Source organism: Hoplias malabaricus, chromosome 13, assembly GCF_029633855.1.
Source record: "Hoplias malabaricus isolate fHopMal1 chromosome 13, fHopMal1.hap1, whole genome shotgun sequence".
In the NCBI taxonomy this organism is placed as follows: domain Eukaryota; kingdom Metazoa; phylum Chordata; class Actinopteri; order Characiformes; family Erythrinidae; genus Hoplias; species Hoplias malabaricus.
This window is the reverse complement of record NC_089812.1, coordinates 33,972,262-34,000,019: the sequence shown is the minus strand read 5'-3', so window position 1 is coordinate 34,000,019 and position 27,758 is coordinate 33,972,262. Positions and strand designations below refer to the sequence as shown.

The following is a 27,758-nucleotide window of genomic DNA, read 5'->3' as shown; positions in this document are numbered from 1 at the left end:
TCCAAAAACACACGTTGGTAGGTGGATTGGCGACTCAAAAGTGTCCGTAGGTGTGAGTTAATGTGTGTGTCTGTCTTGCCTTGTGAAGGACTTGTGCCCAATGATTCCAGGTAGGCTCTGGACCCACCACAACCCTGAACTGGATGGGCAGTTATAGACAATGAATGAATATGACTGAGCATATTTCTTAAAAATCTGTACTAACATCTTTTGAAATATGTCACACAGTAATTGAATAAAAATATACTAAATTGTTAAACATTTATTAATTTTTAAATCGAGTCTGGACATGACAAAATTCTTTTTCTATGGAACTATGTAGAATAGACAAAATAACATAACAGACAAAATCAGAATACATTTGCTTTAAATAAACCCACTGTCTTATAACCTGGAGTGCTGTGACTCACTTGAAATAGATACTGGTAGAGCATCTCTATAATAAATCATATTTAACATTGGCTTGTGTATTTGAATCATAAATATTTGTAAACTTGTAACAATACCAGCATTTATAAAAAAAATAAAATAAATACATAAAATTATCCCTTTGGAGAATCCAACATAAAATATACACAATATTTAGAGCAGCCGTCTGTAAAACTAATGTAAAAATGAGGCATGTAGTGGGTACCACAAAGAGGTATAAATGGATGAACTAGGGTTTCATGATCACATAGGATTTGAACTTTGATGTGTTTAAGTCCATTTAGAGGTCAAAGTTGATTGTTGAAGTTACTGCAGCACCAGCATGTGTCAGGTATTCAGAAAATGTCCTGTCATCAGCAGAAGTAGTAGAACTCTGGTGTGTTGGCATGAGTCCAGCCTCCCGGGCATGCTTCCACAGATGGCTATTACCAACAAAGCCCTGTTTGTTCAAGTAGCCTTGACGACAGAAGAGGGGCAGGTTACGATTGGTGAGGGAAAGACGGAAACATGATTCTGGGGGGAAAAAAAATAATAATAATTACAGATGAAAGAGAAACACAGAACAAGTTTATAATGCATCAGCCTTTCCCCTAACTCCGGCCACTGCCGTTTATGGTGCAATTCCGCTCTCTCTCTTCGCCAATCGCAGTGGGTAAAACAATATAATGTAAGTTCATGCCTTAGTAGGGCATTTAAACATCAGTCTTGCAAGAAATCACAAATCTAAACAATACTTAAGTATCTCTAACAGTGTTGTAATTCTCTGTGTGCAAAACTGCATGTGGAACCCAAAACATTTCCATTTCACAACAGATATTTCCCTCAGTGTAAAAGTTAGCTTAGCGGTTAGCTTCCTTTTCTCTGAGGGGAAAATCTACCGCCACTGTAATCCTTACATGTAGAGTACGGATACCAACACAGGACAAACGTAATCTCATTGTGAACCTCTCAAAACCACTGAATGTGGTAGCAACGGTCTCGTTTGACTGTCACAAGCAGGGGAGGTGGCCGAAGTTAGGGAGCGCTAATAATCTTAGCAGTATTGGCACCTACTTAAACAAAAGCGTTTTTATCTAAAAACATATTTTCTTTCAAAGTCAAACAAGTCTTGGACATTAATCTACACACATATGACTCCTGAAAAATGTTGATTTGAGTGAGTAAAGTACTTCTATTTATTTGCAGTTAGCTAAGATTTTTAATATTGTAATTACAAGTGGCCGGAACTAGGGGTACATACGCTACAGTAATCAACAATGAAACAACACATTAGAATTTTATCTCACATTTTGTGCAATTAATTGAAAATATTATAAATAAAACATATTAGTACTAGTAATAAAAACAATAAAGAGTCATAGTATTTGTAATAGTAGAATGACTATAATTGAGTAAAGGACCATACCATTATTTATATCCTCCTTCTTTCAAACCTTTAACAATATCCAGACCACAAAATAACTCAAAATATTATCAATTTAGCTAGGTAGGGTCTACTAAATGAAATCGATTTGCATTTAGCCATCACTTATAAAGTCAACCTATGATGTACATACCAGCATAGAAAGCTCTGAGATCAGTTTGAAGACATTTCTCAAGGAAGCGTCTAAGGGGCTGGCTGTGAGAGATTGGCTGGTCCCACTCAGTTAAGAAGTCTTCAACCACGTGATGCACTGCATCAGGGCGCGGCAGGGGCCAGTCTACAGGACGCAGCCTCATATCTCTCTCTGTGGAAAGATGGATTAAGGGTTTTACAAAGGGTTTTAGAGAACTACTCACTAATCAAAAGCAGAGCACCAAAAATCAAGAATTACCTAAGAACAGCTCACAGATGTTGTCTGCCACTCTACGGTAGTACAAATGATGCCAATACTGTATTGTGTGAATTACAACAGTTCTTTGCATCTGTGCTGCTCCATATCTAGGTCATTTTAATGTAACTGCAATTGTGGATCTCCTTTTGGCATGATTTCTGTTTACTTTATGCTCTCTCACCTGTTGGCAGTGTACGGTAGTAGTAGATGACAGGGTGGAGGAAGTTGGACTTCCAAGCTTTGGTCCACTCTGACTCTGCGCGACCTGGTCCCAGTGTGTCTGTGCGGTTTAGTCCGTACTGCATAATCACTACCAGGAGACCATGCTCAGAGACATTCCGACCAGACAGAGAAGAGAACTCCGGCAGAGCCTGCACAGGAAACTCCTCCAGATACTCACAGTGAGAGCTGAGAGAGCTGAGAGAGAGAGAGAGAGAGAGAGAGAGAGAGAGAGAGAGAGAGAGAGAGAGAGAGAGAGAGAACAATTTTAAATGTTAAACATCTCCTTGGATTATAATAAGCTATTTTGGGTTTATGACACAGTGTGTCATTGTTCATTCGATCACAATTAAACAATTAGCGCTTACCCTTGTAGTAGAACAATGTCTCCCAAAACTCCAAACATTTGGTATGGTCCAGAGGCTTCATTCACTCGCTTCAAAATCCAAGACAGTAGTTGACTGGAGGCCAGTCTGGTAGCTTGCCAAGCTTTGTTATGGTATCGCTGCTCCAAGATCTTATGCACAGCGCGCACTACAATATCAAACACAAAAAAAGCCTCAACAGAGTACTCTGTGGTAAAATAAAATATAAAATTGGGAGTGGATTGATGTGACTGGCTTCTTTAATTTTTTTAATTTTTCATTTTGGTGTCATTTACTTTAGAAAAGCTGCAAGCAACAGTCACAACATGCAAAGCTCACCTGTGTAGCGGAATCCATGAATGAAACCTCCAGCTGACGTACGGTAGTCTCTGGAATGGGCTGCTGTTCCCAAAATGAAAAGGTTGGGTGTTGTTCTGCCCTCATACCACGCTGTTACCGCTGGAAGACGGCCACGGGCACAAGTGCTGTGTGGCAGACGGGCTGAGCTAGAGGGTTAAGAGATTTGTCAGTTAAGTAAAAGTATTTTCAAATGATTTTTTTAAAACATACACGTGTAGACATTTTTAACACAGATGTTCAGTTGTGCACTGACATCCTGTGTATTATCCACAGGTCCTGAAATGAAAGCAGGTGCTCTGGAGCAGCTATATTACCATGCCTAAAGTGTCAGCTAGGAATAAAGCATGCCAGGTTTGGTCTGTGGAGTAGTGGAAATGCATTCTCTGACGTGACAGAGCCACATCCTATATCAGTTGAATACACAGAAATTAAGAGCTGGACTTTAGGCCAAATGGTGCAGCTTAATGTCCAATAAAGTGTTTTCCTTAGTTTAAATTTATGTTTTGATTACATAGTAAACGTACAGTTTTATTATCCAAAATACCTTAAAACGCACATCTTGATAGGCACATTAAATACATGGAGGTTTTGACTGATCAATTTTGACAAATCACAGTGATAATAACATAATAATAACAACATTATTGTCAAGGTAGTACTGCCAAAAGCATATTGACATATCTACAAACATTGAAATTGTACCATTTTTCTGTTTAGCTTTAGTTCATTACAAACCAATTGAGAAGATATTGTTGATATTCATTCATTCATTATCTGTAACCCTTATCCAGTTCAGGGTCACGGTGGGGTCCAGAGCCTACCTGGAATCATTGGGCGCAAGGCGGGAATACACCCTGAAGGGGGCGCCAGTCCTTCACAGGGCAACACACACTCACACATTCACTCACACCTACGGACACTTTTGAGTCGCCAATCCACCTACCAACGTGTGTTTTTGGACTGTGGGAGGAAACCGGAGCACGTAGAGGAAACCCACGCAGACACAGGGAGAACACACCACACTCCTCACAGACAGTCACCCCGAGGGAACCCACGTGGACACAGGGAGAACACACCACACTCCTCACAGACAGTCACCCGGAGCAGGAATCGAACCCACAACCTCCAGGCCCCTGGAGCTGTGTGACTGCGACACTACCTTCTGCGCCACCGTGCCGCCCGGATATTGTTGATATGAACTTTGTAATTATATTAAATATTTGTTTTTGAAAAGGTAGGAAAATGGACAGATCGTTATATTAATTAATGGGAAAACTATAAAGTTAAGTCAAGCAGATTGATGTGAGATGTTCATACCCATCAAAAATGGAGAAGTTGAAGTGGAATCCAAGGCAGCGTATCACTCGGTCGTACGGCTGTCGTAGTGAGAAGTTGTCGTCATGGTACCCAGGCAGATTTTCAGCAGTGATGTTAGTGCTCTTGTTGCCATTGTGGCTGCCCAAAAGTTCAGAGAGAGTAAGGTAGTAGAGTTCTTTACTCTCTGAAGTCTTTCTAGTTCTCTGTTTTCCAGCCCTCCTCCTTCCTCCATCTCTTCTCCCACGGACGATTGCAATGTCCTCCAGTCCTCCCTCCACTAAACCATCCAGAGACTTCAGCTGATATGTGTCTAAGAGCTCATTATTTACCGCCCTGTAAGGTAAGAACATCCAGCATGATGATGTACAGTCAACTAAACAAGTTTTAATTTCCATTAAGTTCCAGGAAGTTTCTAACTGGTAAACGTGAGCTGTAACCGATACTTTAAAAGGATTTACCTGAGGTCTCCAACATAGTGCGTTTGCCAGGCTAGGCGTACAGGGCTTGGGCTATACAAATGAATCCGACTGGCTCTTCCCAAAATGCTTTGTGCTGTCTCAAATGCTGAGTTCCCTTTGCCCAGGATCAACACAGCCTGATCTTTATACTCCTCGGGATCAACAGGGATGGACTCATAGCCTTCCACCAAATCAGAGCCCACAAAATCTACCTGCTGAGGAACCCACAGGCCTGTAGACACTAGCAAAACTCTAGACAGAACAAGAAAAATACTGTGTTAGGAAAAAGAGTGGCAGAAAATATTAACAAAAGTCCATATAAATAAAACTTCAAAAACTATTTCTAAAAATGAAAATGGTAAAACTTGTTTCCATAGTCCACCACTGCAATATATAAATTCTTCCTCCAGTTAATTGTAGGCATTCAGGAAAACCTAAAAAAAAAAAATCTAAATCACACCAACATCTTTGAATTGAATTATAGAGAAATTACTTTTCAAATATCCCTGAAAAATGTCCTAATGAATCATTAGTGAATTTAATGATGGTGATGTGAGATTCCTACTAATTCCATCCATCCATCCATCCATTATCTGTAACCGCTTATCCAGTTCAGGGTCGCGGTGGGTCCAGAGCCTACCTGGAATCATTGGGCGCAAGGCGGGAATACACCCTGGAGGGGGCGCCAGTCCTTCACAGGGCAAGACACACACTCATTCACACCTACGGTCACTTTTTGAGTCGCCAATCCACCTACAAACGTGTGTTGTTTTCCTGTGGGAGGAAAACAGAGCACCCAGAGGAAACCCACGCGGACACAGGGAGAACACACCACGCTCCTCACAGACAGTCACCCAGAAGAAACCCATGCAGAAACGGGGAGAACACACCAACTCCTCACAGAGAGTCACCCGGAGGAAACCCACACAGACACAGGGAGAACACACCACACTCCTCACAGACAGTCACCCGGAGGAAACCCACGCAGACACAGGGAGAACACACCACACTCCTCACAGACAGTCACCCGGAGGAAACCCATGCAGACACAGGGAGAACACACCACACTCCTCACAGACAGTCACCCGGAGGAAACCCACGCAGACACAGGGAGAACACACCACACTCCTCACAGACAGTCACCCGGAGGAAACCCACGCAGACACAGGGAGAACACATCACAGATAGTCACCCAGAGCGAACCCACAACCTATAGGTCCCTGCAGCTGTGTGACTGCGACACCTACCTGCTGCACCACTGTGCCGCTCGTTCCTACTAATTTTTCTCACCAAAATATGCAACCCTGAGTTAGAAGATATTATAAATACATTAAATTATATGGAACAAAACTGGTGCCACAGTACCTGCATTTATAATCTGCCCCGTGCTGGTCAGTCAGTATGTAGCCTTTGTTTCCAGTCAAATCTGAAGCTTGAATCCTTCCTATATCAGTCCCATATTTAACCTGCAGACCCAGCTCTTTCTCAAACATAGAGAGGTACAGAGGGTAGGTGTCAGCTTCTGGGTACAGGTCCTGACTGATTCGTTGAAAAAGAAGGTCTGATCTGTCACTCAGCAGAGAATTCCAATCATGGCGCAGGTTGAATTCTCTGTTCCGTCTACCTGTGTAGATTTTGTTGATGCTGATGAGTTTTCTATGCCGAGGATACCTAAGGAGAAGACAGCCAATAAAACCATGTGACTTCACAGGCAATTTAATTGCCCATTAATATGTACAGTATGCTTTCCTAACAGACACCACAAAACCATTGGTCTTCATTATCTGCCATAACTGAAAATTAAAACAATAAGGATGATAACCTACCCAGCTTCCAAGGCTCTTTAACTGAATACAATGTAAGAATTGGCTTTTTTTTTGTCTCCTGAGCACCCCCTACCTGCTTCTGAGTGTAATTCATATTTAGAGTACTGTCTGAAATCAAGTCTCACACACATCTCTCTCTCCCTCTCTCTCACTCACTTAAACACAACCGGCTCTCTGGGCTTCTACTAACACACACACACACACACACACACACACTCCCCTTTACCACTCTCACTCTCTCTCTCTCACTCCCTCCCTCTCACTCACTCCCTCCCTCCCTCCCCCCTTCTCCCTCCCTCCCCCCTCTCCCCCCCCTCCCTCGCTACGATTATCAAGGATAAAGATCACATCCTTGAACATGTGACAGGATCTGCTCCTATGAATTGTATGTGTTTTTTGATAACTACTGTGTTAGGAGGAGGATAAGTGCTTACAGTATGTTATTTACGTTCAGTATGTACGTATATTCCGACTTACACCGAAAATCGGTTTATGACGCGACGTAGGAACGGATCAACGTTGTAAGTCGAGGACCCCTGTATATCACTCATAATATACACCGGGCCATTTTATTACAACCATAAGGCAAAAGAAAAAAAAACACTTATTAACAGAATCTACATCCCACACTAAAAATGTTGCTAATCCGGCTAAAGTTAGCGGGTGCTAGCACTCGCCCTGATTTATCTGTAACTCTCAAAACCGGATTATAACACTGTCCTCAATGAAGCTTGATGAGCCCATGATTCAGAAGTTGCCTAGTGCAGTAAACCAGCAGAGGACCCACTGTAGCAGCCTCAGAGGCTCTATTGTCCCTATTACAGCTCCATGGAACATCCCAATCCTTTAGAAGCTGTAATTTTAAGGTAGAAATACTACATATACTACTTCAAATAAATATCCAGCATATGTTGCACATTTCTGTATTTCCCATAAGGCCAGGGTGTGGTAAATAGAATACTCATTGTATTTACTCACTTTTGGAAGAAGCTTCCAGGTCCCGAGTTTCGCTCTAGTATTATGTAGTCTCTTTGACTCCGAGAGAGGAAGTAACCCATCTGCAGACCTGAGGGTCCAGCCCCAAGCACACAGTAGTCATGGTGATGGGTGCTGTTACCACTGTGGTAACCATCAGGGATACTGAGGACAAGTGGAACAAAAAACAGGAGACAAAGGACGGCCAGGACAGACTCCATGTGCACTGGATGAAAAAAGGATAGAACAAATATAATGATTAATTAAGCATTATTTCTCATATATATGTGTGTGTGAGCAATAAAACATTACAGAAATATGACATAGCTCTTTATCTGTCCATAGAAAATATACACAGATATAATGTTAGCTCACAAATAGTAGCTGCATAATTGTTTACAACAGAGAGAATTAGGAATTGTATTTATTTGCGAAAGTGTTTAGAGAAATCTCACAACAGAGGCTAACTATAATGAATATAAGAATGTAGGTATATTGTTAAGTGATTCTGGTTTTTGGGTTTGGTCTCTCCCTTAAACTAACTCTGGAACTAAGCCTTGAACCCAGACTGCACCCAAGAAACAGCCATTATTCAGACAGTTATTCATTCATTCTTTATCTATAACCACTTATCCCGTTCAGGGATAGGTGGTTCAGGTGGGTCCAGAGCCTACCTGGAATCATTGGGCGCAAGGCGGGAATACACCCTGGAGGGGGCACCAGTCCTTCACAGGGTGACACACACATACACCTATGGACACATTTGAGTCGCCAATCCACCTACCAACGTGTGTTTTTGGACTGTGGGAGGAAACCGGAGCACCCGGAGGAAACCCACACAGACACAGGGAGAACACACCACACTCCTCACAGACAGTCACCCGGAGGAAACCCACGCAGACACAGGAAGAACACAACACATTCCTCACAGCAGACAGTTATGTATTAATGTATTATAAACATGATGGTCCGGGAGACCCATTCTATGGAGTATAAAATAGTTCATTCTGGGCATAAAAAGTCTGATACTTCATCACCTGTGCTTTGTAATTTAATAGAAAACACGTAAATATAATAAAGAATTAACTTAATAAACATTTTGTCCTACTAATTAGTTATATAAATAACGTATTGCGACTTTAAGATGCCCCTGAATTGAACATGTTATTCAGAAGTCAAAAAGATGCTAATCCTGTTTAACTGTACACTGTGAAACATTCAGCAATCTAAAAACATAAAGACTGTGTTAAAATATGCATTAAACAGAGCAACAACATATAAACACGAGGCCTGGCGGTTCATCCCCGCGCTTCTATCTCACCGCTATCCGCTTCCAAGAGCTCAAGTCCCGGACTAATACAGCCCCTATCTCTGCGATACACGGAGCGGGGAAACGGAAAGTGAATATCCCTTTCTTCTGATTAAAAGTCCACACTTCTCAACGAAGCGAATCCTTCCATCGCTCGGGGGTCGGCGCAGGAGAGTTTAAGAGTCTAATCAGAAGTAGTCCCCCAGCCTCCATCTCCTTCTTTCCCATAACATCTTCATATCAGCACAAGAGGTATAGCCACTCAGGACACGTCACTGACCGCGTCACGACCCGCCGCCAATGAGAGGAGGGGAGGGCGTGGCCTATTTACGTTGTGATAGAAATGGAACTATACTGTAGAATGAACTATTGCCTGTACTGGTGATTATGGTGACAACAATTGTGTTGGTTTTTATACATGTTTTGTGAAGGAGTAAAATAGGAATATATTTATAAATATATATATTTAATGATTTGTAAAAAAAGATTACCTGTCACTCACACTAACAGATAATGTCGCTATCCAAAGAAAAACATGCATCTCCAAAATAGTGCCTTTACAGGTGAAAGAAAGAACATTCTTTATTTTCTTTGGAATTCATTGCAAAATGATTTAATTCCTAGTCATTGGAGGATTTCTTGTGCATTCATCATTAATATTTTACACAGTGTGAAGGACCTCTGCTGGTTTTATATTATGTAGTAAACAAAGATCAACAAAAAATGGAGACATATGTTTCTCTTTGGACAGAAATGATATATATAACAGAGACAATGGCTGAAACATCCATTCATTATCTGTAACCCTTATCCAGTTCAGGGTCACGGTGGGTCCAGAGCCTTCCTGGAATCATTGGGCACAAGGTGGGAATACACCCTGGAGGGGGCGCCAGTCCTTCACAGGGCGACACACACACACTCACATTCACTCACACACTATGTCAGAAACATGCACATCCATTTTAAGTCTTTTACATTGAATTTCATATGTTACTGTTAAATTTAAGAGACTATTTGGTGACAAACAAACAGGAATCCTGGAAATAAGGAATAATAACACTTCTGTTTTCTCATGAAACAAGTTCAGAGAGCCAGAATTAACTGTTCTATAAATTAAATTGGCTCATAATTCAGGATGTTGGTAGTGTGATAGAACTATTTTCCACACGATAATGTCAGACTTAAGAGAATAATTGACCTGAGGAATCAGAAATCCTGGAATTAAATGCGGTCTCTGTTTTCAGAACCTAACATCAGAGGGCCACAGTTAAAAACTGAAGTGTAATTCAGGATTGTAAGAGAGTGTTTGACCTGTTTTTATGTTTTAATGTAATATTTTAACATTTAAAACCTCACCTCCACCCTCCATAGTCCAAAAACATGGTAGTATGAGGGATTGGCTAATCAATGTTCAACAGTGTTAGCGTGTGAGTGAATGTTTGAGTGTGTGCCGCCCTGACTGGTGCCTCATTCAGGGTAGGCTTCAGACCCACTGCAATCCTGGACTTGAGGAGCTTCTACAGAAATGAATGAATTAAAAAATGAATATAATTTTCTATGTGTTTTGATTAGTTTATTATTTAATATCTTTATGTGGTTACAAACACATGTTTATTGTGAATGTAATGTACCTGCTGTTTAATTTCAGCTGGACCTCTTTATAAAAATAAATAAGTAGTTAATAAGTAGCCATCATCAGGCTCATTGCTCATTGAAATCTGATCTTTTTCTCTGTGTCATGGTTCTGGGTCCTGGAGCAGAGTTAGCTGAGTCATGATAGAGAACAATGGGTGTTGACCAAGTGCTAAAATCATGACCAAGCAAAAGCTGGGTGTTCTTGACTGAACTGCTCTGCTTCCCACGCTTCACACAATACACACATTACACCTGTGTCCAGGCATTGATGGATGGTACTCATGTTTATTTTTGGACACAATTTAAATAAGTTCTAGCACAAGAATGATACGTGTTCATATGTATAAATGTATATGTCTACTGTGTGTCTAACACATGGAATACATTTTATAAATTGTGAATTGAGCTGATGTAGAAAAGAGTGAAGTGAAAGAAAAGAAATGGGACCGTCTGGAGCAGCTGCACATGACCTTACAGCCGTCATGTTCAATGTCAAGTTACAGCTACGTGGGTTTAAAGCTGTACAGGTTCTGCTTGTGTTCTCTTGGATATTGTAGCCATCAGTACATGGCCTCATTAATGTTCTATATATACAGTGTGTGTGGTGTGTGTGGATTCCCATATTTAAGAAATAAATAAGAATAAATGACCAAGTTATGAGGATGAAAGGACATGAAAAATGTAGAGAAAAGGAAGACAATAAACAATGTAATAAATATGTATTGAATATTTGAATATGTCAGTGATACTGTGCTCCTCTGACTTTGTTTTGAAGACTCATGACTTCAGCGCCAGTTCTTTTCTTACTCAGCTGTGAAAAAAAAGCCCAGTCATGGTTAGCCTCAGCATGTGAGGCCTTACTCAACATTCTCACTTCCTATCTGACTTTACTGCAAACAAGAACAGAAAGAGGTGGGTATAAATGAAGCAGGGAACCACAGGAGCAACCAGAGCAGCATTCAGCTCAGTCTGAGGACTTTCCACAGCACAGCGGAATCCTTTAGAAACCATTGAAACTTTCTGTAGAGGTTACATCCATCAAAGTTCAACTGTTTCAGAGATGGACAGCACCAAGGGGAACACGACACCCAGTGGAGGAAGGTAAGATCCTATTCATCTTCAACTTGACTGGCATATGTATGTATGTAAATATGACCAGGAGCTAATTTATTACACACTGGATCCCTTTTAGCAATAACTCAAGTCCAAGAGCTAGATACAGGGACAGACACTGACAAATATTGAATTAACAATTTTTACTATGTTTTAATGCTATATAATTTGAGTAAAACAGGTAACAATTTACAATATTGTTTCATATTAAATTGATAATCATGCAGGGAATAAGTGGGAATTAATGAAAAGTGTGGTATTAACACGTAAATCACTACTGGTTAATTACTCAGTGTGTGTTAGTGAACCCATGGTTGTGGTAGTTCATAATTTATTAAACAAAAAACACTGAGTTATAGATATTTCCTGGAGAACTACTTACTAATTATGTCTTTTTCGTAATAACTGCTCATTACTTAATGGTCACATCAATATCAGCTGCTCGGCTGAAATCTCTTGTATCAGTGCTTAAATATTTATCCAAACATGCTTCCAAAGAGATTGCCCACAGAAATATATGGGGGGGCAGGGGGCGTCTTAGTGGCACAACAGGTTTACTCCGGGTTCTCTGGTTGGTGAAATGTTTATTGTGTGTTTATGTGTTCTCCCTGTGTCGGCGTGGGTTTCCTCCGGGTGACTGTCTGTGAGGAGTGTGGTGTGTTCTCCCTGTGTCTGCGTGGGTTTCCTCCGGGTGACTGTCTGTGAGGAGTGTGGTGTGTTCTCCCTGTGTCTGCGTGGGTTTCCTCCGGGTGACTGTCTGTGAGGAGTGTGGTGTGTTCTCCCTGTGTCTGCGTGGGTTTCCTCCGGGTGACTGTCTGTGAGGAGTGTGGTGTGTTCTCTCTGTGTCTGTGTGGGTTTCCTCCGGGTGACTGTCTGTGAGGAGTGTGGTGTGTTCTCCCTGTGTCCGCGTGGGTTTCCTCCGGGTGCTCCGGTTTCCTCCCACAGTCCAAAAACACACCTTGGTAGGTGGATTGGCGACTCAAAAGTGTCCGTAGGTGTGAGTGAATGTGTGAGTGTGTGTTGCCCTGTGAAGGACTAGCGCCCCCTCCAGGGTGCATTCCCGCCTTGCGCCCAATGATTCCAGGTAGGCTCTGGACCCACTGCGACCCTGAACTGGATAAGGGTTACAGATAATGAATGAATGAACGATTGAAAAAATATAGTAATTAATGAGCAGTTCTTATGAAGGAGATATTAGCTCTAGTAATTTGTAAGTAGTTCTTCAGGAAATATGTAATACCTAGTTACACCACACCTAGTAATTAATCAGTACTCATTAGTAACATATTTTAGTGAATTAAGTGTCAATGCAGCACTATTCATTGGTCCCTGCTTAGTCTTGCATGGTTACATATTAACTATGAAACTATGAAAAGTGTTATACACTACAGTTATACACTACAGTTATACACTACAGTTATACACTAGTCCTAGTGACAATGCTTCACTGCAAATTGTACAGGATTTTTAACGTGTTAATGATTATAATAAGACTTTTACAGTAAATACAAACAATTACTTCAGCTACTTTAATTTAGCTTTTATTGTAGTTTTTAACTGGTATTTTAGAATACACTAAACAAATTAGTATTTTGCATTACCTTACATATGTTATAGTTATATATATTACTGTACCTTTACAAGGATTTAATACAATATACAGTTCTAAACAGTTAGATAGATAGATAGATAGACAGACAGACAGACAGACAGACAGACAGACAGACAGATAGATAGATAGATAGATAGATAGATAGATAGATAGATAGTGTTATAATGCTCTGAGGTATTTGCATATTTAAATCATCATGAGTGACAGTGAAAACTGTTGATTAATAACTCTCCATCTGTAATAGAACACGGGTTATGAGAGTTTTAATCATGTGATTTCCTCCACAGAGATCTGTCAGAACAGATAAAAGAGGCAACAAAAGACACCCATGTACGTGCTGAAAACACCCAGTTAATGCTCAACTACCAGAAGGGCCAGATCACTCCGTCACAGTACAAGGTACTAATACTCAATTCTCTCACGTCAGCTTTTTAAACTACAGACAAGTCTTTAAATGTTGTACATACCATTGCAGCATTAGAATTCGAAGCTGAACTGATTTCAACTCCTAAAGGCACTGCCTTCAGGAAAAGTGATTCATGCCTTTAGGACAACCTTGATTAACCCTGCGTCTTTCTGTTCCCTTCTGGGGAATAAACACAGTTCTGTAATTCTGCATATTCAGTGTTTCTTACTTTTTTCCATTTGCAGCTTTTACTCTGTTCTCTGTATGAGATTTACCGGGCTCTGGAAGGTGAACTGGACAAGAACTCGGGTCACCCAGCAGTGGAACCCATTTATTTCCCGCAGGAGCTGGCCCGACTAGAGCACCTGGAGAGAGATCTGGAGTATTTCTTTGGTCCTCAGTGGAGAAAGAGAGTTACAGTACCTGCAGCAACACTCAGATACACAGAGAGGATCAGAGAGGTATATCTTTGTTTTTAGCTGAGCAATGTACTTTCACCTCATTTTAGATGTTTTTTTTTTAAACTCACTCTCATTCGCATAGTCCCTCCACCACTTTGCACCAAAGACTTTACAGGTTTATATCAGAGATGAAACATTGTCACAAGCAATCGAGTGTGAGATTATTTTGAGTAATATGTGTATTGAGTTTTACATGCAGAAGGTGTCTGAACAAGCAAACAGTTACAAGGCAAACAATAGTTCTAGTGAAGATATCTAGGCCAAGCAATGTTTGCTGAAAAATGAGCATTACACCATTTTTTTATATAAACTATATATATATATATATATATATATATATCACTCACACACTCACACCTACGGACATTTCTGAGCCGCCAATCCACCTACCAGCATGTGTTTTTGGACCGTGGGAGTTAACCCACGCGAACACAGAGAGAACACACCACACTTCTCACAGACAGTCACCCGGAGGAAACCCACGCAGACACAGAGAGAACACACCACACTCCTCACAGACAGTCACCCGGAGGAAACCCACGCAGACACAGAGAGAACACACCACACTCCTCACAGACAGTCACCCGGAGGAAACCCACGCAGACACAGGGAGAACACAGCACACTCCTGACAGACAGTCACCCGGAGCGGGAATCGAACACACAACCTCCAGGTCCTCCAGTGTGACTGCGACACTACCTGCTGCGCCACCGTGCCGCCCTTGTTTATTTATAAAAAATGTATTTTATTAGCGATTCTGAAGTACTAGCATAGAATACTGAGTTACGCTACACATTCATAAATGAAAAAGATAAACCCTCATACACTTTAATAAACTAAAACAATACTGTACTCAAATCATTAAAATATGATCACATTTTGACATTCTGCATTATGTTACAGCAGTAAACAACAACACATGGTATATTTTTAAATATCAAATGTATACTACAGTTTATGGCGAGCAGGTTTTGCTAATGTAAAATGGGCAATGGCTTTGTGCACTTATATCTGTTTCATGATTGCTGTGTGGTAACGTGGTTCTTTTGGATTGTAGTCCCCCCAATTACAGTAAAAGAGGATGTGATGCCATGCAGTGATTTCCTGTACAATAAGGCCTCTCTACTCCATTCTTGTGTGTTTTACTCAGATTGGCCAGAGCAGCCCCAGCCTCCTGGTGGCTCACGCTTACACCCGCTACCTCGGTGACCTGTCAGGAGGTCAGGTTCTGGGGAAAATCACCCAGAAGACTCTGGGGCTCAGCAGCGATGAGGGCGTGTCCTTCTTCTCCTTCCCTGAAGTGAACAGTCCTCATCGTTTTAAGCAGATGTACAGGAGCAGGATGAACAGCATTGAGCTGAGCGAGGAGCAGCGCCGGAAGGTTCTGGACGAAGCCGTCAGGGCTTTTGAGTTCAATATTAAAGTAAGTATTAGATTCAGTGATTATATTACAGCATTGTACTTAGTAGAAAATATTATGTGACCATCTGCATGAGAGAATAGTCTGTTCATGATGATTTGCTACAATTACGGATGTAAAACAGCACTCAACAAGAGTTTCTTCCATCTACTCTACAAACCGACATAGAGCTTGACCTCATCTCCTGGTCCAGGAACATAATGTAGCTTATGAATGACCTGAGGGCACACTTTAAAAGGCTATCTTTTGTGATGAGAATATCATTTTCTCTTTAACAGGTGTTTGAAGACCTCCAGAACATGTTGAGCATCGCAGAAGAAGAGTCTGGTGAGTGTCTTCTCCCGTCCTTCACCAGAAGTTTAAATGCGTGTTGTAGGTAGGCGTGTTTTCATGCAAAATCAATCTAACCATCTTGCTTTTGTTCATTCAGGTGGCACTGGAAAAGGAACGTCTACCACATCATTAACAGCCTTCTCTAGATCTGCAGTAGCTCAGTTTACTTTAGGAGTGTGTGCTGCACTGGTGACGGTTGGAATGGGAGCGTATGCACTTTAAGATGCATCATGGAACAGCTTTTAGATCCAGAATATTTAGGATACTGATGATGGTAAAACATCCAAACAAGGACCATTTAAAGCACTGTAATCACAAATATGAAACAATCTACACTTCTCTGCGCAATGATTATTTTCCAAGTAATGAATGGAATATCTTGTACTGTAACTCTTAATCTGTAATTTGGTTGATACTCTTAATTATTCCTGCACTCCGGTTTGTGAATTGCAATGAATTGTAAATATATTTAATAAAATCTTAAAACACCTTCATGTCTCATGACTTTAGGGGAAAACACACCATTGTAGAGTGGGCCATTTATATGGATACACCTTAATAAAATGGGAATGGTTGGTGATATTAACTTCCTGTTTGTGGCACATTAGTATATGGGAGGGGGGAAACTTTTCAAGATGGGTGGTGACCATGGCGGCCATTTTGGATCCAACTTTTGTTTTTTTTCCTCAATGGGAAGAGGGTCATGTGACACATCAAACTTATTGGGAATTTCACAAGAAAAACAATGGTGTGCTTGGTTTTAACGTACCTTTATTCTTTCATGAGTTATTTACAAGTTTCTGACCACTTATAAAATGTGTTCAATGTGCTGCCCGTTGTGTTGGATTGTCAATGCAACCCTCTTCTCCCACTCTTCACACACTGATAGCAACACCGCAGGAGAAATGCTAGCACAGGCTTCCAGTATCCGTAGTTTCAGGTGCTGCACGTCTCGTATCTTCACAGCATAGACAATTGCCTTCAGACGACCCCAAAGATAAAAGTCTAAGGGGGTCAGATCGGGAGACATTGGGGGCCATTCAACTGGCCCATGACGACCAATCCACTTTCCAGGAAACTGTTCATCTAGGAATGCTCAGACCTGACACCCATAATGCGGTGGTGAACCATCTTGCTGGAAAAACTCAGGGAACGTGCCAGCTTCAGTGAATAAAGAGGGAAACACATCATCATGTAGCAATTTCACATATCCAGTGGCCTTCTGGTTTCCACTGATGAAGAATGCCCCCACTATCTTTGTACCCCATATACCACACCATACCATCAAGATGTGCAGCACCTGAAACTAAGGACACTGGAAGCCTGTGCTAGCATTTCTCCTGCGGTGTTGCTATCAGTGTGTGAAGAGTGGGAGAAGAGGGTTGCATTGACAATCCAACACAACGGGCAGCACTTTGAACACATTTTATAAGTGGTCAGAAACTTGTAAATAACTCATGAGAGAATAAAGTTACATTAAAACCAAGCACACCATTGTTTTTCTTGTGAAATTCCCAATAAGTTTGATGTGTCACATGACCCTCTTCCCACTGAAAAAACAAAAGTTGGATCCAAAATGGCCACCATGGTCACCACCCATCTTGAAAAGTGCCACACTATACTAATGTGCCACAAACAGGAAGTTAATATCACAACGATTCCCATTTTATCAAGGTGTATCCATATAAATGGCGCTCCCTGTACATAAAAAGCTGCACAACATTACATTTCCACAATGCTTTATTATCTTTCATGTTTCGTACACAAACAACCCAGGACAATACAAATGACGAATAACTTGAACAATTTAAGTAGAGCAACCATGGAAGATGCCATTATTTTAATCTTAATTCAAAGAAGGCCAAATCCTTAGACTAGAAAACATTCTGTACTCAAACTATAAGTAAAATTAATCTGAGTCAGATTTCATACTGTTCTGCACATATATTTATTACTAAAAAGAAAGTGCACGGGACTGATATTTACAACATATTTTGAGAATTAGTCTTTTTTGTTGTTGATAAAAAAAAACAAAAAAAAAAAAAAACAATACGCACTCCATTTATCCTTAAGCAGTTTTTTTGAGCAGTCCATTAACTGATGACTCCCACTCTACTTGACTCTGTAGAGTACCTTCCTCTGCATGCGGTGCTGCAGCTCTCCTCTCCTCATCATCAGATACAGGACCTTGTGGATAGCGTGCTCAGGGTATTTCTGTTCAGAGAGAGAACAAAAACATTTACATATTTGCAGTTAGTGTTGTGCTATTTGCAATAAAAAATAAAAATAAAATTGATGACGTGCAACTAAGTTAATTAAGATGCATGGCGTCGTTATATAGAAACAGGGCGGCATGGTGGCACAGCAGGTAGGTGTCGCAGTCACATCGCTCCAGGGACCGGGAGGGTTTGGGTTTGATTCCCGCTCCGGGTGACTGTCTGTGAGGAGCGTGGTGCGTTCTCCCTGCGTCTGCGTGGGTTTCCTCCTGGTGACTGTCTGTGAGAAGTGTGGTGTGTTCTCTGTGTTCGCGTGGGTTTCCTCCGGGTGACTGTCTGTGAGGAGTGTGGTGCGTTCTCCCTGTGTCTGCGTGGGTTTCCTCCGGGTGACTGTCTGTGAGGAGTGTGGTGTGTTCTCCCTGTGTCTGCGTGGGTTTCCTCCTGGTAACTGTCTGTGAGGAGTGTGGTGCGTTCTCCCTGTGTCTGCATGGGTTTCTTCCTGGTAACTGTCTGAGGAGTGTGGTGCCTTCTCCCTGTGTCTGCGTGGGTTTCCTCCGGGTGACTGTCTGTGAGGAGTGTAGTGCGTTCTCCCTGTGTCTGCGTGGGTTTCCTCCTGGTGACTGTCTGTGAGGAGTGTGGTGCGTTCTCCCTGTGTCTGCGTGGGTTTCCTCCGGGTGACTGTCTGAGGAGTGTGGTGCGTTCTCCCTGTGTCTGCATGGGTTTCTTCCTGGTAACTGTCTGTGAGGAGTGTGGTGCGTTCTCCCTGTGTCTGCGTGGGTTTCCTCCTGGTGACTGTCCGTGAGGAGTGTGGCGTGTTCGTATATTCACCAGGGATTTTAAAAAGCGCTAATGTAACGTAATGTAATGTAAACACGACACCACTGACAACAGTTAAACTCCATCTTGAAGAGTATTTTTTAAAAACTTTGTTTTCGGTGATTTAAAAACACCTAACTAAGTATGCAGAGCAACAGGTGGACTAGAGCCTATAAGTGTAGATGTACAAAGAGCTTGTGAAGAGATAACATGGACAATTATTGAATACGAGGGGCTCACATTTTCACCAGGCAGTGTACAAGAGAAGATAGGACATTCTTTAATAAAGCTAACAAAAGTGTTTTTTACCTGTTTGGTGAAATCTTGAATGATGCTGTGTTCGGACACTTGAGATCCAATAGCAAAGCGCCTCTTCAGCTGCTTCTCAATGCGGGAGAGCATCTCCTGGTCCTCCTGAGTGGTAAAACCCTCCACACCTAAAAACAGTGCATATTACATTTAATATTAATGTTAAACGTGTCACAAAGGCTTTGTCATTTCCAGGATATTTTCAAAAAGGAGAATACCACTCAAACATCAATCATACAAATACTAACACACACCTGAGAGGCTACCAGACAATGCAGCATCCAGCGTCGACACCTGGAAGAGTCTAAGTGCCTCATCGACCTCCTCCTCTCCAGCGATAGCCTGGAGCTTCATCTTGGCCAGGGATTCAGAGATTCGCACAACAGCCTCCAACTGCCTGCAGGGGGAGACAGAGCACACAGATTGAAACTGGATCTTGAATCCGTGCTTCATTGGTGTGAATGAGCTTCATCCAAAACACAGACGGGCCCCACATTGGGAGAGTAAATGTCTCATTTGTACACCTTAACCTCTTGGTTATTACTTTTATTCTAACACCACACATATTTCAGTCCAGTAAGAAGAGATCGATCTTCCAGTTCAAGAAACGCTGACCTAAGGAATGAAAACATTACCTGACTGTGATGGGGATGGAAGCTCTGCGGTCGCTCTCCCTCTCGTGCTCCCTCGCCCCACTCCTCATCACCACATAGCGGTTCTTCAGCTTCTCTGCTGCAGCCGCAGAGAGACGTGGGCCACATTTGCTGTAAGGAGAACATACTTAACCATTAACAAACGTACTTGCTTCTGCAAACAAACATAGCACAGGCATGGTAGGGAAGTCTGTTTAAATTCTGAAACCAGGAGACTGTCTCAGCAGTGAGGGATGTAGACTTACGCTCTGCTATAGGCAATATATTTCTTCAGCATGGCCAGAGGAATCTCCCCCTCGACTCCCTCGGTCTGTGTCTGGGCGCTAAGGTGCACGTTCATCACATGGCGAGCCAGGGTCTACACACAGACAAATGCACATAGGGTGTCATTGTTTTGAAACAGTGATGCAACAAAAACATTCTTGACCAAAATTCAGACAATATTCAGACACACAAAAATTAGGGGTGGGACTTTAATGCGGTAATTTCAATTAATTAATTACGGGGAAAATAATGAAACACACAGTGTGATGAACATGATGGAGATGACGGAAGAGACTACGCTGGTGGATGGGAAATTTAAATACAAGAAACTTCCAGATGGAAGCACAAACAAAAATATGTTATTTGCACTTTCTGCAGGAAGGAGTTTGATTATCGCAGGCGCACTTCCACCGTTCGTTACCACCTCTACGCAAAACATGTTGGGGCTAGTGCATGGGTCAGTAACGTTAACAGTACAGTGATCCCTCATTTTTCGTGGGGGATGCGTTCCAAGACCACCCACGAAAAACGAACTTCCGAGAAGTAGAGGACAGATATATTTTATGTATTTAACGAGTATTTGGACTTTTAAACCCCTCCCTGTTACTGTTAACAACCCTCTCTTTGCATTAAACAGTCGTTCTCTAATGTTTTTCAGCTGGAACTACATGATACGTGATGTCCCACCAGTTTCTTTAATAGAGTCATTCCTAAGCTGTGATTTAGCGTCAGTAAATTTCACTTGGATGTGGACACGAACAACACATGTACTGTACGTAAGAGATACTTGTAAATGATATATTTTGTCATCTTCAGGCCTAGTCTAATACATGTAAATAATAAAAAACCCTTGAAAAAACCCACGAAGTAGCGAATCCGCGAAAGATGAACCGCGGAGTAGCGAGGGATTACTAACGCAAACAGTGTCGCCACTCAACACTTGACCACATGTCGGGGTTCACATTTAGAAAAAAATGTCCAAAAAAAAAAAAAAAAATCATTCACTGGTGGGAAAATAAACAAGATTTTGAGTTTAAGCTTATTTTCATTGATTCATTCATCAACCAAACTTCAATCAATATTTCTCATGCTAAATATTGAAATATTAAAATGTGATTTATTTCGATTGATTAATTACAAATCTTCTAATTAATTCGATTAATTTTTTAAATCAAAGTCCCACCCCTAATAAAAATATACAAATCTGTGTATCAAAGACACTGCTTTTTAAGGTAGAATTGAGCTAGACCTTATTATGAGGAGGTATGAAAAGAGGTATTGCACCGTATCATCAGAAAACAGTGATTTAAAAAGTTTCATATCGCTACATCACCCTGCAGCTGCTGCCTGTTCCGACACAGACCATCGGACAAGGGTGACTTAAGCTTAATTTAAAACTTGTTTTCTCGTCTTTCAATTGTTTACAACTAAATTTTTAGCAACAAACTTTTGGCTGATGAAATAACGGTGCATCCATAAGTCATTAAGTTTATAGCTTGTTGAAGTGGGTCACTCCGCACGTCATCTCCACGTACCATGTCTCTCTGCTGGTCGTGCTGGTCCTTGATGATGAAGATCATGTCAAAACGGGACAAGATGGTGGGCATGAAGTCAATGTTGTCCTCTCCCTTTGTGTCGTCCCAGCGGCCAAACACGGAGTTGGCGGCGGCCAGAACGGAACAGCGAGAGTTCAGAGTGGTGGTGATGCCCGCCTGCAAACGAAGCAGAACAGTAGGTGAGTGAGAGCGCAAGTCTCGGCTGTTTCTAGTACAGCTTTATAGCAGAAATAAAAGACAATAATCAAATAAACAGCGCTGGCTGTCTGTACCTTGGCAATAGAAATGGTTTGTTGCTCCATAGCTTCATGGATGGCTACTCTGTCGTCCTCTCTCATCTAGAAAGAGGCAAAGACGTTGGAGAAACGTTGGCAACTGTACAACTCCATACGCTAAAGTTAACTGCATATTTGGTTAATTACACTCAGTAGTCAAATGCATTACTGGTTTGAGAGACTGAAATCAGCTTTAAATCAGCTTCACACAGCAAACAACACCTAGTAGACGTTTGAAGAAGAGTTTGGAGAGAGACGGCATACTGAGGCTATTGTTTAAAAACAGCTGCTCCTCTAGTCTTTAGCCCTTTACCTTGTCAAACTCGTCAATGCAGACAACACCACCATCAGCCAGCACCATGGCCCCTCCCTCCATAATGAAGCCACGTGTGTTGGGGTCTCTGAGCACTGAGGCTGTGAGTCCAGCAGCACTGCTACCCTTTCCTGAGGTATAAACCTAAAAGAATAAAAAGCAATGAGAAGTTTACCCAGCAGCGTAGAGTTCAATGGAGCTAATAATTTGACACGAGGAACAATAATATCACGCAGTTTATTAGCCTCTCGAAAATGAGTTAAGTTATTGTTGTGCCACGCTCTCACCCCAATAGGAGAACATCTCTCCACAAACTTCAACAGCTGAGACTTGGCTGTTCCAGGATCTCCCAGCATCAGCAAATTAATATCACCTCTGCGGGTCAGGCCGTCTGGTAACCTAATGAACACATACACTGGTTTAATACACTTATCCATTAAAAGATTGCAAATGGCAAATGAAAAACACTAGCTACTGAGCATCTCACCTCTTCCTGGAGCCACCAAACAGGAGGCAAGCGATGGCCTTCTTCAGATCATCACTGCCATAGATGGAGGGAGCCAGAGAGCGAGCGATTGAGTCATAGATGGAGGGAGAAGCGGCCAGAGACCTCAACTCTTCCTCTTCCTGAGGAGACACTGAGCTGGTCGCTCCCCGACCTGAATTAAAAGGAAGCAACAGTGGAAAAACAGAAGGTATCAAACACAGAATGAAAAGAAAGCAGCTTTCAAACAGGTTCATTTGTGATGTCAGACTACAGGGGTTGGACAGTGAAACACCTGTCATTGTAGTGTGGGAGGTTTCATGGCTAAACTGGAGCAGCCTGGTGGACAATCTTCATTAACTCCACATTGCACCAGTAAGACCATGTGCATCCAATGGTTCAAACACTGTGTCCTGAAGGCGGTGCCGTGTATCAGGACGACAATGCACCAATACACACAGCAAGACTGGTGAAAGATGGGTTTGATGAACATGAAAGTGAAGTTGAACATCTCCCATGGCCTGCACAGTCACCAGATCTAAATATTATTGAGCCACTTTGGGGTGTTTTGGAGGAGCGAGTCAGGAAACGTTTTCCTCCACCAGCATCACGTAGAGACCTGGCCACTATCCTGCAAGAAGAATGGCTTCAAATCCCTCTGACTACTGTGCAGGACTTGTGTATGTCATTCCCAAGACGAACTGACGCTGTATCGTCCGCAAAAGGAGGCCCTACACCAAACTAATAAATTATTGTGGTCTAAAACCAGGTGTTTCACTTTCATTGTCCAACCCCTGTATGTCAAATAAAGTGTAAATCCAACATTGTCTTTAGAAAGCCAAAAACATTCAGATGGCATTTAGATTTTACGCACTCTGAAACTAATAATAACGGGATTGAAGCAGTAGTATGAAGACACACACACTTCCTGCTAATATATTTCTAGCCCATACCTGCTCCTTCTGTGTCCACCTGAATACCAACTACACGAAGGTAAGCAGACCGGATGCCCACGCCAGCTCCTTTGTCACGACCTTTGGACTTGGTCTGGGCCACCTTCTTTATGGAGTAGATACCCATAATGGTCACTCTGTTCCCTGGGACTACACGGTCACACAGATACCTGAGAATCAAGGGAGGGGAGAGAACGACAAATGGGTTACATTTCAAAATGTAATCACAATCATGTATTTACTCATTTATTCATCAATAATTTTGGTGAAATTTAATTTCCTGCCATGTCCAGCGGTGTCCGCAAGAATGCAGCAGAGCGTCGTACTCTGAACACAAGATTAATGCGGGACGCCTGATCTGCACAAACACAGTCAGGTGTGTACAGACCTGTCACAGTAGAGCTGCATGTGGCGGGGCATTTCCCCATGAGGCACTGCATCGGGTGCCTCCTGAAGACGCAGGGTCTGGAAGTCCACACAAACGCAGCGGTCCGGGATGATGAAATAAGGATCCACAGGACACTTCAAACGGCCTGCCTGCTCACTGGGGCCCCGAGAGAAGAATACACATTCAGTATCGAGTCATATCACAAAGAACATAAGAAGAAGAAAAAGAAGAAAGGAGAAGAAGAAAGAAGAAAAAGTAGTAAGAAGAATTAGAAAGGAGAAAAAGAAGAAAGAAAAAAGTAGTAAGAAAGAAGGAAGAAGAAGAAATAAGAATTTTTAAAACTAGGACTGGCCAAAATGCCATTTTACAGGTTTTGAATAATTGTTGATTATATTTTTTCTCATTTCTAAAGATTACAATAAACAGTGTCCCAAAACCCTGTATATTTACATCACACACCATCAACGTAAACAGAAAACACAATGAGGACTGTTGGCTCTACAAGTAATTTTAGTTGTGTACAACACTCAGATTTACCTTTCATTTGTAATCTATATGACAACTGCCTAATGGTAGTCTCTAGTACAAACAGCTCTTACACATTGCACTAAATAGTGGGTGTAGATGCCATTGTTTTCATACATTGTGTAGTCATTACAAAGAGCACAGAAACCTTGGACGCCCTGTTTCTTCACCGATACACTTAGAGTCTCTGTTTACAAACACTTTCCAACGATCACACAAGACTTACGTGTTGCACTTGCGTGGCAGAGCATATCCCTGTAGCCCAGGAGGCAGTGGGATGTTACTGATGACCGCTCTACAGCCCCTACACTGCAGACACACTCTGGTAGCTTTGGCTCGAACTGCGGTGGAGGAGATGATAATGCCAGGAATCTTCACCAGACGAGACACCTGTTCCGACTGTGTGGGAAAAAGAAAAAGGCAATCAGACGTGATTTATTAATAATGTTGATTGTAATATTCACCTACATTAATCCATTTAGAAAATAATCTGTTTTATAAATCAACACAAACAAAACATAACATTTATTACATTTAATGTTTAATTTCACCCCTTCCCTTCAAGTTAAAGTCAAAAGTAAACAGACAAAAATAAAATGTGCAAAGATTTGCAGTTTGTAAGGTATAGAACAAGTATTAACTGATCTTCTCTTTAAAATCCAACAGGACCGGGGCATTTAAAACGTTTACCGAAGTACACACTGTAAATCAGCACGCTTACCTTCAGACTTCTAATAGAGGCCGGGTGAGCATCGCTCTTCAGCATCACCTGGATGTCCTGCACGGTCTCTTCTCCCACAGGCCGCGGGCGTGTAACCTCATCGGCTACTTCCTGTGCTGCCTCTTCCAGCTACCAATCACAGAGCAACAATTTAATTAAACTGACAGGACTGTAACATACATAGAGCAGTGTATATAGTTATGCTGCAATATTACTTCAAAATAAGTGCCATTGGCATGCCATACACCACATTTTGTAATGTCCACTGTGATATATCTACATGTAAATACAGAAACTTGTTTTCAGGACGTAAGCAATTTTACATTTAACGTCTCAAATTATACAAATACAGTATCTTCTCCTCTACATCTGAAAGGGGTCTGTGCTCTGGGGGACCCTCATATGACGTACCAACTTACTCTAGCCCAACTATAGTTTATAGGTAATATCTGGTGAATTTTTGGTGCACAATGAGGCTGATCCTGACCCAACACCACCTTTAATGCATCATGTGCTTGCGGCAGCTCTCAGCAATGTTATGAATCGGATGAGAAGATGTGTAACGGCAAGTGGATGCATAAAAACGATAACTTAATTCCTAGTACATCAGCTCTATGTTTAGCAAGTTTTACACACACACACACACATTTTTCCCTAACCATTCCTGCAGCCTTAGACATTAAACCTGCTGTGCCAGGTCATAAAAGGTAATATGTAAATGAGATGAGCTCTAATTGGTTACCCTGTATTAGCCTCGTCCAATAAGCAGTAAACAAAAAATTGAATCTGAGTGGGCTGAAACGTGTGTATAATATTACATACAGACAGTGGATCTGCTGACACCACAGAAACATAGGCACAACACAGGGTGAGTTGTTTGTGCACTAGGGAGTCGGTTCACTGAATCAGTAGGTAATGAGCTCTGAGAGCCTGTACTCACCAGAGGAAGGTTCTCCGTGGGCAGCTTATAAAGGCAGTCCGACAGATCTTCGTCAAAACTGGCCAGGTCTTCAATCTCCACCTCCACCCAGTACTCTCCGAGGGTGTAGTGCCTCTTCAGCTCATCTCTGCAGAAGATGGCAGCGCCCAAAAAGAAAAGTACATTTTTAAAAGGGTGTTAAAGTCACTGTTGAATTGAGATTTCCGTTTAGAAACGAGGCATAATCCGTTATATACGAACAGTCCTTATGTGGTAGGTTCTGTTTAGAGTAGTGCTTACTCTGTGAACGTTAGCTACAGCTGAGGTAAACCAGGACGTTAAAAGGGCCAGCCACGGCCGCTAAGAAACCGTTGACAATGAACCTCTAACGTAACATTCTCACGCCACTCTACGACGTACCTGTATTTGTAGGTGAACCCAGTGCGGTCGGTGCCGACCCTGAACTGCCTCAGGAACTCCCGAAAGCGTTTTTTAATGTGACTGCGCTTCACAGTCCCTTCGTCCGCGACTCCTTCTCCTCCGAAACTGTCACTATAATAAACTCCAGGGTCATCGAAACCTGACATTTTAACCGCTTCCAAACGAGAGAGCCGTAAAACTACAAATAAAGACAGGTACCTAAGCTGTATTGGCTGTAAATGTTTATATATGGAAGGTTCTTCTTTCTTCCGCGATACACACTAGTCTCCTGTGTGCACAAAATGACTACCACGCTCCCGGTTTCGCGGCAAAACTCATTCTCCAGCACTCATTGGCTCTACGTGGACTTACGTCATTAAAAGGAGGGGCTAAAAGGCAGTCGTGGCGGGAAAAGTTTGTAATAACAAAGGGGGGTAAAGCGGTGGGTAAAATGGCGCGTTGCTGGCTGATAAACTATAATGCCTCACACATACAGACCTTCTCCATGATCATTACTCACGTTGTGTTAAATCCTGCAGGTCCTTTAATGTATTCTTACATTTATACATTTTTGACATTTTATATAAATCAATACTGTATCAAATTGAGTTTTTGCTAATCCCCAGCCTTACAACACATTACATTTAAATCAAATTCACTTTATCATTTATTTTTTCAACATTGAAATAAGAGTCTTTGTTTGAGAAAACATAGAATTTCAGAGGAAAGACTGGCCTTTTCCAATTTTTGCTCCCTTACAAGTTTGACTAGAACATGAGTAATCTTGCTGGTAATACAGTCAGACAACTACGGAGCCCCTAAAGGGACTGGGGAAAAAAAAGACTTTAGCGTTCCTTCGCAAAGATAATGCCTTCCCTCGCAAATACATTGCGC

The 27,758-nt window shown here is 41.8% G+C and overlaps 3 protein-coding genes across 4 annotated transcripts; 1 reads left to right on the top strand and 2 right to left on the bottom strand.

Annotated features, from left to right (window-relative positions):
• Positions 1-132: 132 nt before the first annotated feature.
• foxred2 (FAD-dependent oxidoreductase domain containing 2) lies at positions 133-9,310 on the bottom strand. Of its 2 annotated transcripts, none has more exons than XM_066642410.1 (10): positions 9,085-9,310; positions 7,767-7,989; positions 6,328-6,633; positions 4,963-5,214; positions 4,505-4,837; positions 3,167-3,333; positions 2,831-2,996; positions 2,425-2,660; positions 1,986-2,156; positions 133-942 (listed from the first exon to the last, which is right to left on the bottom strand). In XM_066642410.1, the coding sequence occupies exons 2-10, from the start codon at positions 7,982-7,984 to the stop codon at positions 710-712; spliced, it is 2,082 nt and encodes a 693-aa protein (XP_066498507.1). In that variant the 5' UTR covers positions 7,985-7,989; positions 9,085-9,310; the 3' UTR covers positions 133-709. The 2 variants fall into 2 exon arrangements, with proteins under 2 accessions (XP_066498507.1, XP_066498509.1); XM_066642412.1 differs by having other exon boundaries at positions 134-942; positions 2,425-2,651.
• A 2,361-nt stretch (positions 9,311-11,671) lies between these two features.
• Positions 11,672-16,535, top strand: hmox1a (heme oxygenase 1a). Its single transcript, XM_066642508.1, has 6 exons — positions 11,672-11,808; positions 13,720-13,831; positions 14,084-14,299; positions 15,450-15,722; positions 15,998-16,046; positions 16,150-16,535. Exons 1-6 carry the CDS (start codon positions 11,768-11,770, stop codon positions 16,272-16,274), a joined length of 816 nt encoding a protein of 271 aa, XP_066498605.1. The 5' UTR covers positions 11,672-11,767; the 3' UTR covers positions 16,275-16,535.
• Positions 16,536-17,788: 1,253 nt separating this feature from the next.
• On the bottom strand, positions 17,789-27,193 carry mcm5 (minichromosome maintenance complex component 5). Its single transcript, XM_066642278.1, has 16 exons — positions 26,865-27,193; positions 26,466-26,592; positions 25,526-25,654; positions 25,031-25,203; positions 24,280-24,435; positions 23,892-24,061; positions 22,942-23,113; positions 22,742-22,853; positions 22,455-22,598; positions 22,139-22,204; positions 21,846-22,022; positions 20,292-20,404; positions 20,029-20,157; positions 19,648-19,790; positions 19,394-19,521; positions 17,789-18,266 (listed from the first exon to the last, which is right to left on the bottom strand). The coding sequence occupies exons 1-16, from the start codon at positions 27,029-27,031 to the stop codon at positions 18,165-18,167; spliced, it is 2,208 nt and encodes a 735-aa protein (XP_066498375.1). The 5' UTR covers positions 27,032-27,193; the 3' UTR covers positions 17,789-18,164.
• Positions 27,194-27,758: the final 565 nt, after the last annotated feature.

Coding starts and splice junctions, on each gene's coding strand:
- foxred2 (XM_066642410.1), bottom strand. CDS start 7,984: ATGGAGTCTGTCCTGGCCGTCCTTTGTCTCCTGTTTTTTGTTCCACTT. Junction 6,634..7,766: donor CCTGGAAGCTTCTTCCAAAA/GTGAGTAAATAC, acceptor TCTTCTCCTTAG/GTATCCTCGGCATAGAAAAC. Junction 5,215..6,327: donor GGGGCAGATTATAAATGCAG/GTACTGTGGCAC, acceptor TGTTCTGTCTAG/AGTTTTGCTAGTGTCTACAG.
- hmox1a (XM_066642508.1), top strand. CDS start 11,768: ATGGACAGCACCAAGGGGAACACGACACCCAGTGGAGGAAG. Junction 11,809..13,719: donor ACGACACCCAGTGGAGGAAG/GTAAGATCCTAT, acceptor TTTCCTCCACAG/AGATCTGTCAGAACAGATAA. Junction 14,300..15,449: donor ACACAGAGAGGATCAGAGAG/GTATATCTTTGT, acceptor TGTTTTACTCAG/ATTGGCCAGAGCAGCCCCAG.
- mcm5 (XM_066642278.1), bottom strand. CDS start 27,031: ATGTCAGGTTTCGATGACCCTGGAGTTTATTATAGTGACAGTTTCGGA. Junction 20,405..21,845: donor ACGACCAGCAGAGAGACATG/GTACGTGGAGAT, acceptor GTCTGTGTGTAG/ACCCTGGCTCGCCATGTGAT. Junction 19,522..19,647: donor ATTGTCTGGTAGCCTCTCAG/GTGTGTGTTAGT, acceptor CACTGTTTTTAG/GTGTGGAGGGTTTTACCACT.